Source organism: Theropithecus gelada, chromosome 3 (genome assembly GCF_003255815.1).
Source record: "Theropithecus gelada isolate Dixy chromosome 3, Tgel_1.0, whole genome shotgun sequence".
Classification (NCBI taxonomy): domain Eukaryota; kingdom Metazoa; phylum Chordata; class Mammalia; order Primates; family Cercopithecidae; genus Theropithecus; species Theropithecus gelada.
In genome coordinates this window covers 65482538-65498901 of record NC_037670.1, presented here as the reverse complement: position 1 = coordinate 65498901, position 16364 = coordinate 65482538, and the positions used below count along the sequence as shown (strand labels likewise).

The following is a 16364-nucleotide window of genomic DNA, read 5'->3' as shown; positions in this document are numbered from 1 at the left end:
ATTAGCTCTTTCTTCATATTTAAGACAATTGTTTTAAGTCTTTTTACCTAGAAAATATAATGCTATGGCAGGCATGATGACTCACACCTGTAATCCCACTTTGGGAGACCAAGGTGGGTGGATAGACTGAGGTCAGGAGTTCAAGGCCAGTCTGGTCAACATGGTGAAACCCCATCTCTACTAAAAATACAAAAAAATTAGCTGGGCGTAGTGGCATGCACCTATAATCCCAGCTACTTGGGAGTCTGAGGCAGGGGAATTGCTTGGACCAGGGAGGTGGGGTTGCAGTAAGCAGAGATTGCACCACTACACTCCAAACTGGGTGACAGAGCAAGACTCCATTTCAAAAAAAAACAGAAAGAAAGAAAGAGAGAGAGAGAGAAAGAAAGAAAGAAAAAGAAGAGAAGAGAAGAGAAGAGAAGAAAAAAGAAAAGAAAAGCCAGGTACAGTAGCTCATGCCTGTAATCCCAGCACTTTGGGAGGCTGAGGTGGGTGGATCACAAGGTCAGGAGATGGAGAACATCCTGGCTAACATGGTGAAACCCCATTTCTACTAAAAATACAAAAAAATTAGCCGGATGTGGTGGCAGACACCTGTAGTCCCAGCTACTCGGGAGGCTGAGGCAGGAGAATAGCATGAACCTGGGAGGAGGAGCTTGCAGTGAGCTGAGATGGCGCCACTGCACTCCTGCTTGGGTGACAGAGCGAGACTCCATCTTGAGAAAAAAAAAAAAAAAAGAAAGAAAGAACCAAAGAAAATACAATGCTAGTGTTTCTTCAGGGATGATTTTTTTTGACACTTTATTTTCTTCCACTGAACAGATGTTTTTCTGTTTCTTTGTATGCCTTTTGATTTTTTAAATTGGGCATTCTTAAAAAGTACCATTTCTCCCAGTCTTTGCAGACTTAGAAAACCATCACTAACCAACAAGGCAAGTTCTAAACTTTGGAACCCTCCCAGGGTGAAGGCATAAGGTCTTCTCAGGCCTTTTATGGGCATGCATCTGCCCTGGGCCTGTGTGTACTTTTCTCCCCCCAATTCACCCCATTTACTGTCTGCTTTTGAATGTCTTAATTTCCGAAAGAGTCTCACCCCAGCTTCTTTCCAGGGTCTTAGATATCCTATTGTTTTCCTCTACCCATAACTCGCCCATTCCCATGCTTCTACCAGTGTGTAGTCCCATTCCAGCTTTCATGAGCAGTGCCTGCTGCTTCCTGTGGCTCTTCCCAGCCTGGTATCTAAGTAATTGCACTTTTATCTGTCTGAGCTCGGAGTTAGATGAAACACAGACCAGTCCTTCAGGCAACATCCAGATATGTTAGATCATTGCAAATAACATTTTCTCTGGTCCCTCCAAGGTGAAAGATAAAACTGGGAGCTGGTCTGTGGTTCTCTTCACCCATTCCATGCAGAGGAGGGGATAGAGTAAGGGGGGCATGTAAAAATGCCACAAAATTTTCTAATCTTTTAATGTGGCTTTTTCTTGACTGGACATTTGCTTGGCTGCTGAAGACCTTTGGATGTTTCCCAGAGCTCCTATGAAGTTTATTTTATTTTATATTTTATTTTATTTTATGATGGAGTCTCACTCTGTCACCCAGGCTGGAGTGCAGTGGCGTGATTTCTGCTCACTGCCAGCTCTGCCTCCCAGGTTCACGCCATTCTCCTGCCTCAGCCTCCCGAGTAACTGGGACTACAGGCACCCGCCACCGTGCCTGGTTAATTTTTTGTATTTTTAGTAGAATGGTCTCTACTGGTCTCTACTCTACGCCAGGATGGTCTCGATCTCTTGACCTCGTCATCCGCCCGCCTCGGCCTCCCAAAGTGCTGGGATTACAGGCGTGAGTCCCCGCGCCCAGCCTACTTATTTATTTTTGAGACGGAGTTTCAGTCTTGTTGCCCAGGCTGGAGTGCAATGACATGATCTCGGCTCACCGCCACCTCCGCTTCCCGGGTTCAAGCGATTCTCCTGCCTGAGCCACCCGAGTAGCTGGGATTACAGGCATAAGCCACCACACAGGACTAATTTTGTATTTTTAGCAGAGACAGGGTTTCTCCATGTTGTGACCAACGTGTCAAGGCTGGTCTTGAACTCCCAACCTCAGATGATCTGCCCGCCTCGGCCTCCCAAAGTGCTGGGACTACAGGCTTGAGCCACTGCACCCAGCCTATAAAGTCATTTTAATCAGTATTTAGATGTTCTTTTCATGTTTGGACGTGAGAACAGTGCCTGGAGTTACCTAGTCTGCCATCTTGCTGACCTCACTCTCTGCTTATGCCTATTTGAAGTTTTGTTTCTATTGTTGTAACCTTAAAGAGTCTCAATGAATACTCTCATTATTTAGGTGATAAAACTCAAACTCAAAGTGGTTATAGTGTTTAACCTACACAACTAAAAAGTGGATAACTCAGGGACTCAAGCCCAAGGCGTCTGAGTCTTCCTCTCTGCATCCTCTAAAGCAGTGTTTCCAAACTTGACATTCACACAAATTGCCTGGAGATTTCATTAAAATGCAGATTCTTGCCGGGCGTGGTGGCTCATGCCTGTAATCCCAGCACTTTGGGAGTTCAAAGCAGGTAGATCACCTGAAGTCAGGAGTTCAAGACCAGCCTAACATGGTGAAACCCTGTTTCTACTTAAAAAAATAAGTAGCCGGGCCTAGTGCCGCCTGTAATCCCAACTATTCAGGAGGCTGGGGCAGGAGAATCACTTGAAACCAGGAGGCGGAGGTTGCAGTGAGCCGAGATCGCGCCATTCCACTCCAGCCTGGGCGACAGAGTGAGATTCCATCTCAAAAATAATAATAAAAAAATGAAATGCAGATTGATTCATAAGGTCTAGGGTGGGACCAGAGGTGCTGAATTTCTCACAAGAACCAAAGCGAAGCTGAGGCTGATGGTCTGCAGCCCACAACTTGAGTGCTGGAGACAATGACAGCCTTAAGACAAGGAAGCAACCAGCTCAAAATGATGTCCTGTGAGTGTCTTCTGGATGTGTAGTGGCATACTTGTTTTCTTGTCTTACAGGATTGAGATGTAGAAAAAAATTGATCTAGCATGGAAGATAAAAAGATCCACAGTGGCACAGGATTTCTGGGCTTTCTTTTCTTAGTAATGAAGGTGACCTGAGTTCAAATGCAAATCCTAGACTTTCCCAAGGCGTTCCAAAACCCCAGGCAAAGTTTTGGAATCCCAGAGCACCCCCCTCATTAGAAGAGATTTAAGTGGCCTCTACTTTGAAAAGCAAACACTGGAGCCTCTACTCCACACCTGCTTTGCTCAGCTCCCTGAAGGCAGCTGATCTAAAGTGACTACTGAAGAAGCGTCTCTCCCATGCAATAAGCTTGCCAGAGAAGGACAAGGCCTCCCAAAGGAATATACATCCACCTGTAGGTCAGTCAGAAAGACAAGACCTCCCAAAAGAATATATATCCATCTGTAGGTCAATCAGTCAAGCGAGACTAAAGAAGTACCATGGGTCGTGAAAGCCACTATAGTCAGTATTGGGAGCACTCTGCTCCCCTTTGGGGCCATCACTGTACTTCTCTGAGTCAGTGAGCCCAGGATAGTGCATCTGGGCTGTGTTTGTGACAAAAGTGTGAGAGAATGAGGATGGAGCAGGGGCCAGGTGAGACTGGGGCAGGGCTGCCAGCTGCCTGTTGAGTCCAATGCTGCTTTTCTTCTGTGTAGCTGCAGGCCTGCTGAGGCAGCAGCACGGCCCTTGTATGCTCACAGAGCAGGAAGTCATCAAACACAGAACAAGGGATCCCTGGGCTGCAGGCTCTGCCAATGTGGTTTCGATTCACTCAAATGTTAAAATAGTCTTCCTCTTGATCAGTTAAGTTTGTGAAATGTGCAGAAGAGTTGGTAACAAGGGCAAGGGATACCAGCAAAGCAGTTGTCATTTCTGCCTTTCTTTCCTGGTTTAGGACCAGGGAACAACAGCAAACAGAAGGCCATGGCCCCGTATGACAGAACGAGCTCTGCTGCTTCCTACTGAGGCGCCCTGGGAGGATTCTCCACCCTCCTAGCTCTGCTTTTTCTCATCAGACACTGCGCTCATCAGCAGTGCTCTGCCTAAGTAGACACTTCGTTATCTAGAGGAGTTTGGAAACAGGGTGTTAAGACATTTTTGTTAAAGACAAACACCATGTGGAGCGTAAGATTCCAGGTCATGTGAGTGTCCATGACTAACTTGAGTTAACATTAGCTTATGAGAGGGTGTCAGGGCCAGATTCATCTATTGACTTAATAGCAGTTGAAGCGAAGGGCCATTGATTCAATTATTAATTACTTCACCCTTGACTTAGCATGTGCTATGTTGTCAGCTCTGTGCAAGACACTCAGAGCCCAGAAAACCCAAGTGAGACTAACAAAATAAAAACCCCATCCCTGTTCTGGAAGAGCTCCTAGCCCAGACTATAAAGCTCTGTTCATTTCCAGAGACAGCCTTCCTTTCAGAGCCTGTGTTTGATTGATTGTTTTTATTCCTGCCTTCTGAATTTCATGACCAAAAACGCTGAAGAACTGTCCTTTCTCTCATGATCAAGAGAGAAGCTGCTCCCTGGCAAGTGGTATCATTCCTTCCCCCAACCCCAGGGAACGTGTTCTAGGGAGTGAAGGAGAGGAGACAGGAGGAGAGGGGACGTGGGGACGTACTGTTCAGGTTAATGTCCATTGATCAGCATATTTGAGTCTCTAAAATCTCATTCATTCCACTAAAGTTTCATAAATAGAGAGTCCCAGTAGGCTCTGTGCACATCTTCTAGACAATACCGCAAGAAGAAAGAGTAGCTGGTGTGCTTCTGGATTATGAAACAGCAAAACACAAAACCAAAAAAAAAAAAAAAAACACTGAACACAGAAATGACTACAAATCTGTACTTTCCCAGGCTGATCCATGGAGACCAGAGTTATGGGAAAGCCTCCCAGACATGCTGGGAGGGACTCTCAGTCCCGTCCCTCCCTTTACCCAAGACGGATGTGTGGGTTTAATGTTTCAGTAAGATTTCATCAAACCAAACCACAGGAGATAGATGGGTTTCCATTCCCAAGTTGCTCCTTTATTTTTGTTGAGAAAGTTATACAGAAGTTTAAAAAATATATGTGTCCATATCTGAAGATTGTCACCCAATTCAGAAATACATTCAGGGTGGCTTGAGATGATGAGACATTTGGGTTTGGAAAGAAATTGGTAAATTATCCACTTCTTTTACCACCCCAGGAAAATAGAAACAGAAAATTATCCAGGCAGGATGGAGAAAACTTTTTGAAATGCTAACTTGAGGGTCCAGCATAAAATATTCTATGTAGTGATTGTTGTTAGTGACTCGGGGCTTTTGTTCTGAAAAGTCAAAAGAAAGGCCCCCCCATGGCTTCAGTGGTTCCCAAGGGTCTCTCTTGCTGAAAGCTCATAATAGCCCTTGAGAATTATTGAGGAGCATGTTAAAAAAAGATTCTGGGGCCAGGCACAGTGGCTCACGCCTGTAATTCCAGCACTTTAGGAGGCTGAGGCGGGAGGATCACTTGAGCCCAGGAGTTTGAGATCAGCCTGAGCAACATCTCTACAAAAAAATACAAAAATTATCCTAGCATGGTGGCACATATGTAGTCCCAGCTACAGGGAGGCGGGGGGCTGAGGTGAGAGGATCCCTTGAACCCGTGAGGTCCAGGCTGGAGTGAGCCATGATCCCACTGCAATGGAGTGGAGTGGAACACCACTCAGTCCAGCCTGGGCCACAGAACAAGACCCTGTCTCAAACAAACAAACAAACAAACAAACAAAAACCTAAACAGATACTGGGCATTGAACCTGGACCCTCTGAATTACAGGTGCCAAGAGTAGAGCACAGTAATGTGCATTTTTAACTGGTTCTCCCAAGGCGACTGTTTGAGTCTAAAAACCTTTAGAACTTTGTGTGTGAATGGTCTCTAGGTGAGTTTGTCTTCTGGTGGGTTTGGTGAGGTGGCTGGGCTGCAGCCAGACTGTGCTCTCGAACCACCAAAGCACCACAACACCTTGGAGAGCCCCTAATTCCTGGCCTGGGTGGGGCCTGGAACATCTTACACTATCATTAAAGAAGGATGCTCGGCCGGGCGCGGTGGCTCAAGCCTGTAATCCCAGCACTTTGGGAGGCCGAGATGGGCGGATCACGAGGTCAGGAGATCGAGACTATCCTGGCTAACACAGTGAAACCCCGTCTCTACTAAAAATACAAAAACTTAGCCGGGCGAGGTGGCAGGCACCTGTAGTCCCAGCTACTCGGGAGGCTGAGGCAGGAGAATGGCGTAAACCCGGGAGGCGGAGCTTGCAGTGAGCGGAGATCCGGCCACTGCACTCCAGCCTGGGCGACAGAGCCAGACTCCGTCTCAAAAAAAAAAAAAAAAAAAAAAAAAAGACGCTCTCTGAGGCTCATGGCGGCAATGCCAAATGATTGAAAACCCAACTCAAACAGGCTTCCGATGGCCACAGAGGGAATAATTTGAGCAGCAACAAAGAAAAAAGACTGCTCTGGACTGGGGCACATCAATCATTTTAAAATTAATGAGTCCATCATGACAACAAAGAATGAAACTCGTTGACCACCTGGAAGGATGCTGGGGAACCAATCAATGCATAAAGACTGTGAATCATGCATGGATCCTGCCTTCCCCTCTGTGACCGAAAGCTGGCCTTTTGTTTCTCCAAGGAAGGTACTGAATCCCACTTGTCTGTGCAGTCCCGACAGCAGCCTCTCTCCGCCTTGCAAGTGCTTAGTGAGCGTTAAATCAGGAGGATGAGGCATTTCTCCACCAGCAAAGACATCCCTGGTATCTGTAATTACCTCAGCCCATTGAGGGAAGGGTCTGCTCCAAATTCTCACTACCGCGGCCCAGCTAGTTTGCCTCCTTACAAACTGCTGGGATTGCTGGGGTGACTTTACCCTTACCCTGAGGCTAGCGTCTCTCATTTTTCATCCCGGTGACTGCACGTTACCAGTTTTCTAATGTCATGAGCAGCCCCCACAAGCTGCAATCTTCAGACCTGCCACTACCCGATCAGTTGAGTCTGCTCGCTCTGGTTTTGCCAAATTGGTCTAGTTTCAAGAGGCCTCCAGTTACACATTGCTCGTTGGAGAAGGGGGCTGTGTCTGAACCTAGAGTGACCTTGGGATTGTGGTTGGGAACCAGGTTCACCTTCCATGTGCCAATCTCACTCTGTAGAATAGTGGGCCGCAGTGCAAGGGGTGGTAGCCCCTCAGCCTCCTATTGGTAGAGGCCTTGGGGGAGCAGAGAGGACATCTCCTCCCTTTGGATCCTGGCACCTGAGCCAGACATCGGCTCTCCCAGAGGCAATATGCATTTCCAAGCTGAGCTGTACACAGAGCTGAGACCCACATTGGCCACTGGCCAGCTGGTGACCTTGGGTAAGTAATGGTGGCCCTGAATCTCTGTATTCTCAACTTTAAAAGATGAGAAAGGTGTTTTTCTTGGGAGTGCTATGTCAATTAGGAAGAGGATGGTGTACAGCAGGCACTTAATTGGCACTGCGTTCCTCCTGTGTGGGGTACTCTGGACCTTCCCTCCTCCCTCTGGGCTCCTTAGAAGCGAAGATCAACCCCTCTGGGCTTATTATCTCAGGCTGCCCTTTCACCCACCCTGTTTGCTGTCTGCTCCTGGACAGGGACTCTCATTAAGGGCAACAGTGTCAAGGGGTGGCCCAGGCCCTGGAGCCTGTTACCCCTATTTTGAGGCTCAATGGGAATGTCCATGGCCAGCTCCACAGCAGGACAGATGGCTCTGTCACTGGCCTTGAGTAATGGGAGGCTCCTCTCACCCTACTGGGTCAAAATCAAAGGTTTCTACCATCTTTGTGAGGCAGTTTTACATATATCAATCTCATCTGGACCCTCTCAAAAACTCAAGATGTGGGCAGGGCAGGGGCAAGGTAATTAGCCCTCTTTAACAGGATCAGAAAGTGAGATTCGGAAAGCCACTCATCCAGTGTCTTGCAGCTCCCAGGGGCTGCGCCACACATCATGCAGCCTTGGTGCCCCTCCTCCTCCCACTGGCCAATTTTACTGGAACTCATGAGTACACTAGGCCTCAGGACACCTCCGCTACTCTTACTAGCCCTACTGAAAAATCCCTAAGGACAGCAGGCTCCAGGATGTGAGGTCTAAGTGTTTGCAGCTTTTCTCAGGGGAACTCCAGTTGTTATCTAATCATTTCAACACAAAACCTCAAAATAAACCCACATGAATTATGGACGAAATGCCCAATTCACAAGAATTTTGTAAAATAAATGAAGAATCATCTAAAATATTTCATGTATGTGCCGGACAAATCTGAATTGTGTACCCAGGTCTATCCTCAGAGCCTTGGTAAGTAGAGATTCTCTAGGGAAAAAGTTTGAGAGCAAACTTAGGCTTAGGAGAAGCAACAGGGTTGAGGCTGAGCATGGGGTTTGATGCTGGAGTGTCTGAACTCAAATCCCAGCTCTGTCTCTCACTTTTCTGGCCTCAAGGAAGCTGTTTAGAATCCTGAGGCTCAATTTTCTCATTTATAAAATAAGGTAATGGCTGGGCGCAGTGGCTCATGCCTGTAACCCCAGCACTTTGGGAGGCCAAGGTGGGCAGATCACCTGAGGTCAAGAGTTCAAGACCAGCCTGGCCAACATGGCAAAACCCCATTTTTACAAAAACACAGAAATTATCTGGGCATGGTGGTGCACTTCTGTAATCCCAGATACCGGGAAGACTGAGAAGGGAGAATCACTTGAACCCGAGAGACGGAGGTTGCAGTGAGCCGAGATCACACCTCTGCACTCCAACCTGGGTGATAGAGTGAGACTCCATCTCAAAATAAATAAATAAATAAATACATAATAAATAAAATGAGGTAACAAGGCTTTTTTCAAAGGGTACTTTTGAAGTTTCTAACTTTTTTTTCTAAATGCAATATTGATTCTTTTTTTTCCTTCTCTCCTTCCCTCCCTCCCTCTCTGCCTTCCTCCCTCCCTTCCTTCTTTTTTTGATGGAGTTTCACTCCGTCACCCAGGCCGGAGTGCAGTGGTGGGATCTCAGCTCACTGCAACCTCTGCCTCCCAGGCTCAAGAAAGAAAAGTATGAAGTCTTTTTTTTTTTTTTAAAAAAAAAAAAAAAAAAAAAAAAAAAATACAAAGAAGAAGAAGAAGAATCAGGCCAGACAGGGTGACTCATGCCTATAATCCTAGCATTTTGGGAGACCAAGCAGGTGAATCACTTGAGGTCAGGAGTTCGATCCCGGCCTGGCCAAAATGGTGAAACTCTGTCTATATTAAAAACGCAAAAATTAGACTGGGCACTGTGGCTCACGCCTGTAATGAGACAAGCTTGGAGATGATGAAATTGAGACTTAAAATAAGACATTATGATCACCTTTTCTTGTATGTTGTTTGCAGTTGAGTCCTAAGAGGCAGAAGGGGGCCACTCTGGAAATTCCAAGTCCTTGGGAGTGGTTTGTGTTTGCAGTTTCACATAAAAATGAACCTGTTCCATGAAGACTCAGAAGGGAGACTCAGAAGGGTGGGGGGAAGAAGAGGGGTGGATGATGAGAAATTGTTTAATAGGGATAATGTACATTATTTGGATGTTGAATACACTAAAATACCTCTACACACTTGATATGGTTTGGCTCTGTGGCCCCACCCAAATCTCATCTGGAACTGTAATCCTCACGTGTTGTGTCAAGGGAGGGACGTGGTGGAGGGTGATTGGATCATGGAGGCAGCTTTTCCCATGCTGTTCTGGTGATAGTAAGGGAGTTCCCACAAGATCTGATGTGTTTGTAAGTGTTGGGCAGTCACTCCTTTGCTTGCATTCTCTCCCCTGCCACCTTCTGAAGAAGGTGCCTGCTTCCCCTTCTGCCATGATTGTAAGTTTCATGAGGTCTCCCCAACCATGCGAAACTGTGAGTTAATTAAGCCTCTTTCTTTTTTTAAATTGGATGGTATCTTTATAGCAGTGTGAAAACAGACTAATACAACAATATATCTGTGTAACAAAGTTATACTTGTACTCCATAAGTTTGTACAAAATAAAATGATAAAACTGAACCAGTTCTAAATCAGGTTAAATTGAACAAGAATATCAGGCATAGTCCATGGAAAACGACTCATGCTTCTCTCTGATTCCATAATTTATTTTTTATTTCCAACTTCATGCCTCTCAGCCACACCGGCCATCTCTATCATGTACCTTGGACCCTCTGGCCTTGGGGCCCGAGTGACGGCTTCAGCCCCTCTGGCCAGTATGTCCTTCGGCTGCCTGTACTGGACACATGTACTGCCTAAACCTGGAGACTTTCTTATCTGGTCCAGACCCCCAGTTCCTCTAACACACTCATTCCACAAATAGAGCCTCAGGCCCCTCCAGGCCCATGGCTACAGAGCCTTTCCTCTCCTAGAGCTTCTTTCCTTTGAGACTCACAAGCCCTCTGCTTACCTGCAAGGTGACAGCCTCATCTGAGGAGGAGGAGCTGAGGCTCACCAGGTGGGAGCTGCCCCAAGTCAGTTTAGCTCAGAGGTCAGGGGTCTTTGTAAGATGCAGCATGAAAATGACGTGTTACGACCTCAACCTCCCTCTTGCATCACCCACTGGGCAAATGCCAATGTCACGTCCTATAAACTGACTTCCTGCCTCCTAGGTCTCTGCCTTGCCTGGTTTAGATCAAAGCGATCAACCTTCTCCCTGGAGCTCGGGGAGGGAAGTCTGGATGAGCCCTCTTGCCCTTCAGTTCTGCTGTCCTGCTCTACCCAGGTGGGTATCTGACAAGTTTGTGGATTTCAAGCAAAATGTATCTAAAACACATTGTCTTACAGTATGAACTAAAGGAAAAGGTGTTTGAATGATATCTGTCTCTTTTGGAACCAAATCATTGGTTTGGATGATTTATTAAGAAGTGAATCGGCTGGGCCGGTGACTCATGCCTGTAATCCCAGCACTTTGGGAGGCCGAGGTGGGCTGATCACTTGAAGTTAGGAGTTCGAGACCAGCCTGGTCAACACAGTGAAAGCCTGTCTCTACTAAAAATATCAAAAACTTAGCTGGGTGTCCTGGCGCACACCTGTAATCCGAGCTACTCAGGACGCTGAGGCACGAGAATTGCTTGAACCTGGGAGGCGGAGGTTGCAGTGAGCCGAGATCACACCATTGCACTCCAGCCTGGGCTCCTTTGTCTAGGGGGAAAAAAAAAAAATTAAAATGCCCGAATTTGGCGGAAGGAACAGGGTCACTACTATGAGAAAGCTAGACATGGCCTAAAGTCCTTTCTAAAATTTCCTCTGATATTCCTCGCACTTTCTTTTTTTTTTTTTTTTTTTTTTTGAGACGGAGTCTCGCTCTGTCACCCAGGCTGGAGTGCAGTGGCCGGATCTCTGCTCACTGCAAGCTCCGCCTCCCGGGTTTTAGGCCATTCTCCTGGCTCAGCCTCCCGAGTAGCGGGGACTACAGGCGCTCGCCACCTCGCCCGGCTAGTTTTTTGTATTTTTTAGTAGAGACGGGGTTTCACCGTATTAGCCAGGATGGTCTCGATCTCCTGACCTCGTGATCCGCCCGTCTCGGCCTCCCAAAGTGCTAGGATTACAGGCTTGAGCCACCGCGCCCGGCCAATTCCTCGCACTTTCGAATGATTTCTCCTTTCTTCCCATTCCAGCCACAGACTGCTAGGAAGTACAGTGTTTTTTCTTTTGGAAGAAAATATAAATGGGAAGGCACAAGATTTTTGTTAATGCTGTTGCTGATTTTAAAATAAGCTAAAAATGTGCCGTCAATCCAGTTGGCTGCTCCCTGCTGCCCACGGAGCCTGTAATCACTGCCTTACAACTCACAAGAGCAGTGGCAACACAGGCAAACCACATCTGCATTTCCAAATTCTGAGCAGCAGGTCCCTGAAATAGAGGCAGGGTGCGGGAAATTATAGGACTTGAGTGAAACTGTAGGATTGCTGGGATTCCCACAGGCGCCCAGCCCTGACTTGGGGAATGTTTGAGTGTGGGAACTACCCCAGCTTCTCCGCACTTACAGGAGAACCGAGGATTCGCCCGTCATGAGAGCAGAGCTCCTGTCCCCTGGCATCCTACGCCCCAGGCAGGGCACCCGAGGGATCCTGGGAAAACCCAAAGCTATGTGGCTGAAGCTCCTACTTTGGGGCTTAGGGTTCAGTGGGTACACTAGACTCCCGTCCCCATTTGATTCTTGCATTTGGCAGACGAGTCACCCGAGCAGTGGGATGAGGAGGTCACTAACAGAGTCAACAGCAGGAATGCGGCTCTGGCCGGACCCCAGGGAGGGAGGCAGCGGTCAGGACAGTGGTCATTTGTGGGGTCTGGGAGGTGTGGATGCTGGGAGGGATGTGGGGGTGGTCCTGGAGGACTGTTGTTCTTTCTGGACCTGGGAAGTGGTTCTATGGGTGTGTCCACTTCATGATAATTTGATTTTTTGTCTTTTTTCAAATGTTTGTTATCCATAAAATGTGAAAAAGCTCTCAGGGCTTTGGTAACTCCCTGTGGGGTAGAGAGAGGCCCTCAGAATGTCAAGGCTGGATTTTCCACCAGGCTAGAAGGAGGAGGGCTCAGGGTTGTATTTGATTTGTTTAGGAGAGGGAAAGAAACTGGGCATGTCTTACACAAGGGAAAATAATTGTTTTCCTAACATCTGGGGTCTCAAAGGCACTTGAGAAGTGATTACTTTGGGGGTTTCTGCTTCTCCTGGCAGGCTGAGCTGTTCTGGCTGGGGGGCTTCACTGTCTGCCTGTCCACAGTGCTGGCCTGCGGGGTCTCGCGATGGCTGATGCAGATGTGTGGGAAAGCCACGTGCCCCAAGAGGCTCCATCCTCCCAGTAGGCACTCCATGGAGGAAAGAGAGAGGAGGCAATCAATAAACTTGAGTCATTATTGATATTAGTTATATTGAACATTTACCACGTGGCTAGCAGGGGTGCCGGGGGAAAAAGTGACTAAAACCTGGAAGGAAGGTTTTTGTTGTTGTTGTTTTGTTTTTTTCTTTTGAGACGGAGTCTCGCTCTGTCGCCCAGGCTGGAGTGCAGTAGCACCATCTCGGCTCACTGGAAGCTCCCCCGCCCGGGTTCACACCATTCTCCAGCCTCAGCCTCCCAAATAGCTGGCACCCACCACCACACCCGGCTAATTTTTTGTATTTTTAGTAGAGACGGTGTTTCATTGTGTTAGCCAGGATGGTCTCAGTCTCCTGACCTCAAGATCTGCCCGCCTCGGCCTCCCAGAGTGCTTGGGTTACAGGCATGAGCCACCGTGCCCGGCCGGAGGAAGGTATTTTTATCGGTCACAATTGACAGATGACAAAGGTGAAGATCCAGGTGTGTTTGGAGTTTGGCCCAGGTTAGGGGGCTACACAGGCTCAAGAACTGCCTTTCGTTTGTTTAGATTCCGTCAAGACTAGAACAGAGAGAAACACAGAGGTATCTGACCAGGAGTGGGCCTTCAGGGACCGCATAGCTTCTCAGTGCTCGGCTTGTGTGATGCGATAAGGGCCCTTAGAGCTCACTCACCCCTTCTGTCATGTGAGGACACAGGGAGATGGCATCATCAGTGAACTAGAAAGTGGGCTCTCCCCAGACAGCAAATCTCCTGGCACCTTGATCTTGGACTTTCAGCCATGAGAACTGCAAGAAACAAATTTCTGTTGTGTATGAGCCACCCAGTCCATGGTACTTTGTTATAGCAGCCTGACGGCACTAGCAAGCCTTAAGAAAAGTATCAGAAAATTGTCAGCCTGTCTCAAGAGCCTCAAGATATTTTCACTAAGGGGTTGTTGATACCCTTGAACATCTCTTTCTGTACACACATGCGCCTGAGCACACGCGTCTTTTCACAGTAGCCCACTGTGCATGTTGCTTACCACACACCTGAGAGTATCAGTCTTGGTAGGTGGTGTTGGGGGTATGTCAAGGGCTCCCCGTGACCAAGATGTAGCCACTTCTGGCCCTTACCAACTGCCCTTCCAGACTCGTCTCCCAGCTTACCCTGCACCCCCTGCCCTGAGCACCTCATCTTGCAGACATGGACACCTTTCACTTGATCTCCTTTGTTCCTTTGGTGCTGCTGCTCTGCTTCCTGGCTGCCTTTTCCCATCTATGAATAGTATAATTAGATTTTCCTGTAATTAAGTGAGTGACTTTGGAGGCCTCCATTCCCATTTTGCCCCTGTCCTGACTTCCTCACAATCCCCTCCAGGACCGTTCCTCTATGTGGCCTTCGGCCTTCAAGCTTCTTGCAACTGCATCTTCACTCAACCTGTGCCTTCTCTCTGGAATGCCTCTCCCACCTTCTCTGTGCATCAAAGCCTTATTCACTCCCGAACTCAGCCTACAGGATTCTACATAGAATTAAACTTCCCTCCTCTGGAGGCCTGTGTACTTGTTCGTTGAATTAGTCAAGTGTCTTTGGTACAAATGGTCAAGGGCATGAACTGGGTGCGGGACTGGGTCTATATCTTACTCTGCCACTCCGTGGCAAAGTTGGAACATCTCTGTGCTTCGCTCTTATCCTTAAAATGGGGTTAATGGCCGGGCGTGTGGCTCATGCCTGTAATCCCAGCACTTTGGGAGGCCGTGGCGGGCAGATCATGAGGTGAGGAGATCGAGACCATCCTGGCCAACATGGTGAAACCCTGTTTCTACTAAAAATATAAGAATTAGCTGGGTGTGGTGGTGCGTGCCTGTAATCCCAGTTACTTGGGAAGCTGAGGCAGGAGAATTGCTTGAATCCGGGAGGTGGAGGTTGCAGTGAGCCAAGATCGCACCATTGCACTCCAGCCTGGGCAACAGAGTGAGATTCTGTCTTAAAAAAATTTTTTTTAAAAAATGGGGTTAATAACTGTGAGTTCCTTGTAGGGATGTGTGATCATTCATTGAGCGGAAATATGGGAAGTATTTAACATTTGACACGGGGTAAGCACTAGGTGAGTATGGCAGTTGCTACATTTACCTCCTTGTGTTCTAGTTGGTTTTTACCCTTTTGTACCCCAATCCCAGACCCCCACACTGTCAGCTACCAGAAAGCAGAAGCCATATTCATGTTTACATTCCCAGTGCCTTATCTATGGATTGGCACAGGGGAGGTTCCCCCAAATGTGACTGGTGAATAGGCGGCTTTGTTCCAGACCATTGATGCACCTTCCATGGCGGAATGGAAATTAGAATCCCCACCTGAGTTACCTCAGGTATTCCCGTTTGTAGATTACAGGAAAGTTTCCCGTGCTCTTAGGAAAAGGAAGCTCATGGTCACCAGGCACTATACCTAGTACTTTCATGGATGCTATTCAGTTTAATCTTCTCCTAAATACTTGCTTTTATTGTGCAGGTAAGGAAACAGCTTCAGAGAAGTTAAGCAACTTGCCCAGGCCACACAACTATTCAAAAAAGAAGTAATATTTGAGTTCAGGGCTGGGTGCCCCCAAGCCAGCACACCTTCTTACTTGTTACTCATTTGTAAATTCCATGGTGGGTGGAGGACATATCCTGGAGAGGGTATTGAGTGGTTCGGGATTTACTAAAACCCCTCTTGCTTCTCACATAGCTGATGCTGAGTCCTTCAGAAGAGTGCCTGCGCATTTAAAAAATGCAGAGAAGTGTTCAGAGCCTGCTGGGGAAGCAGGGAGCTGCTATTTCTGTTCAAGGCAATGAGTGAGGCTGGGCCTTCCCAGAATTCATTTGAATCACCCTAGAGAAGGCTGGTGGCTTGCAAGATACTGGATCTTGCTGGCTCAGCTAGCCACAATGCAAGGTGGTATACAGAAATGGTTTCACTGACTCCTGGAATGATGCCCAGGCCGGGACACTCATTGTGAGTTGCAAAAAAAGGAAAGGGGAACCCTCAGAGGGAAGGCAGGAACAAGGGCTCATGACCGGAGGTGTGGAACTGCATTGAAATCCTCTTGAGTGGGATGCCCAGGCTTCCCCACCAGATCCCAGAAGCTCAACGTAGTGTCCTGATGTCCTGAGTGGCTCTGCAGGAGCCCAGGTGTCATTCTGGGTGAGTGGGCTCAGATCCTCCACACTCTTCATCCTCCAGGCACTCTGGGTATCCCCCATTCTCTGGGTGGGGACAGCTTTCTGGTTGAGCTGGGTGAGGGTGATCATAGCCAGCAATCCTGACTGGGCCTTCAGTTCTTGATCCCCAGTACAGGCAGGGGCTACAGGGTGTCCTGATGCACAGAGGCCCACTGGCTGCTCAAGGTCTCCTCCCACATCCATCTACATCCTGACTCAGTGCTGAATTGTGACACTCTGGAGGACAAGGCTGGTGCTCCCAGTGTGTACTTGCCTTCCTGGAGGCCAGGCTGCCAAGAACTGGCTCCTAGCCACC

At 47.8% G+C, this 16364-nt stretch overlaps 1 protein-coding gene across 1 annotated transcript; it reads left to right on the top strand.

Annotated features, from left to right (window-relative positions):
* Positions 1-12250: 12250 nt before the first annotated feature.
* On the top strand, positions 12251-15903 carry C3H7orf65 (chromosome 3 C7orf65 homolog). The gene is given in 6 exon segments (XM_025381063.1): positions 12251-12320; positions 15360-15446; positions 15576-15602; positions 15605-15709; positions 15712-15851; positions 15853-15903. Coding segments are annotated over 6 exon segments (480 nt in total).
* The last annotated feature ends 461 nt before the right edge of the window (positions 15904-16364 follow it).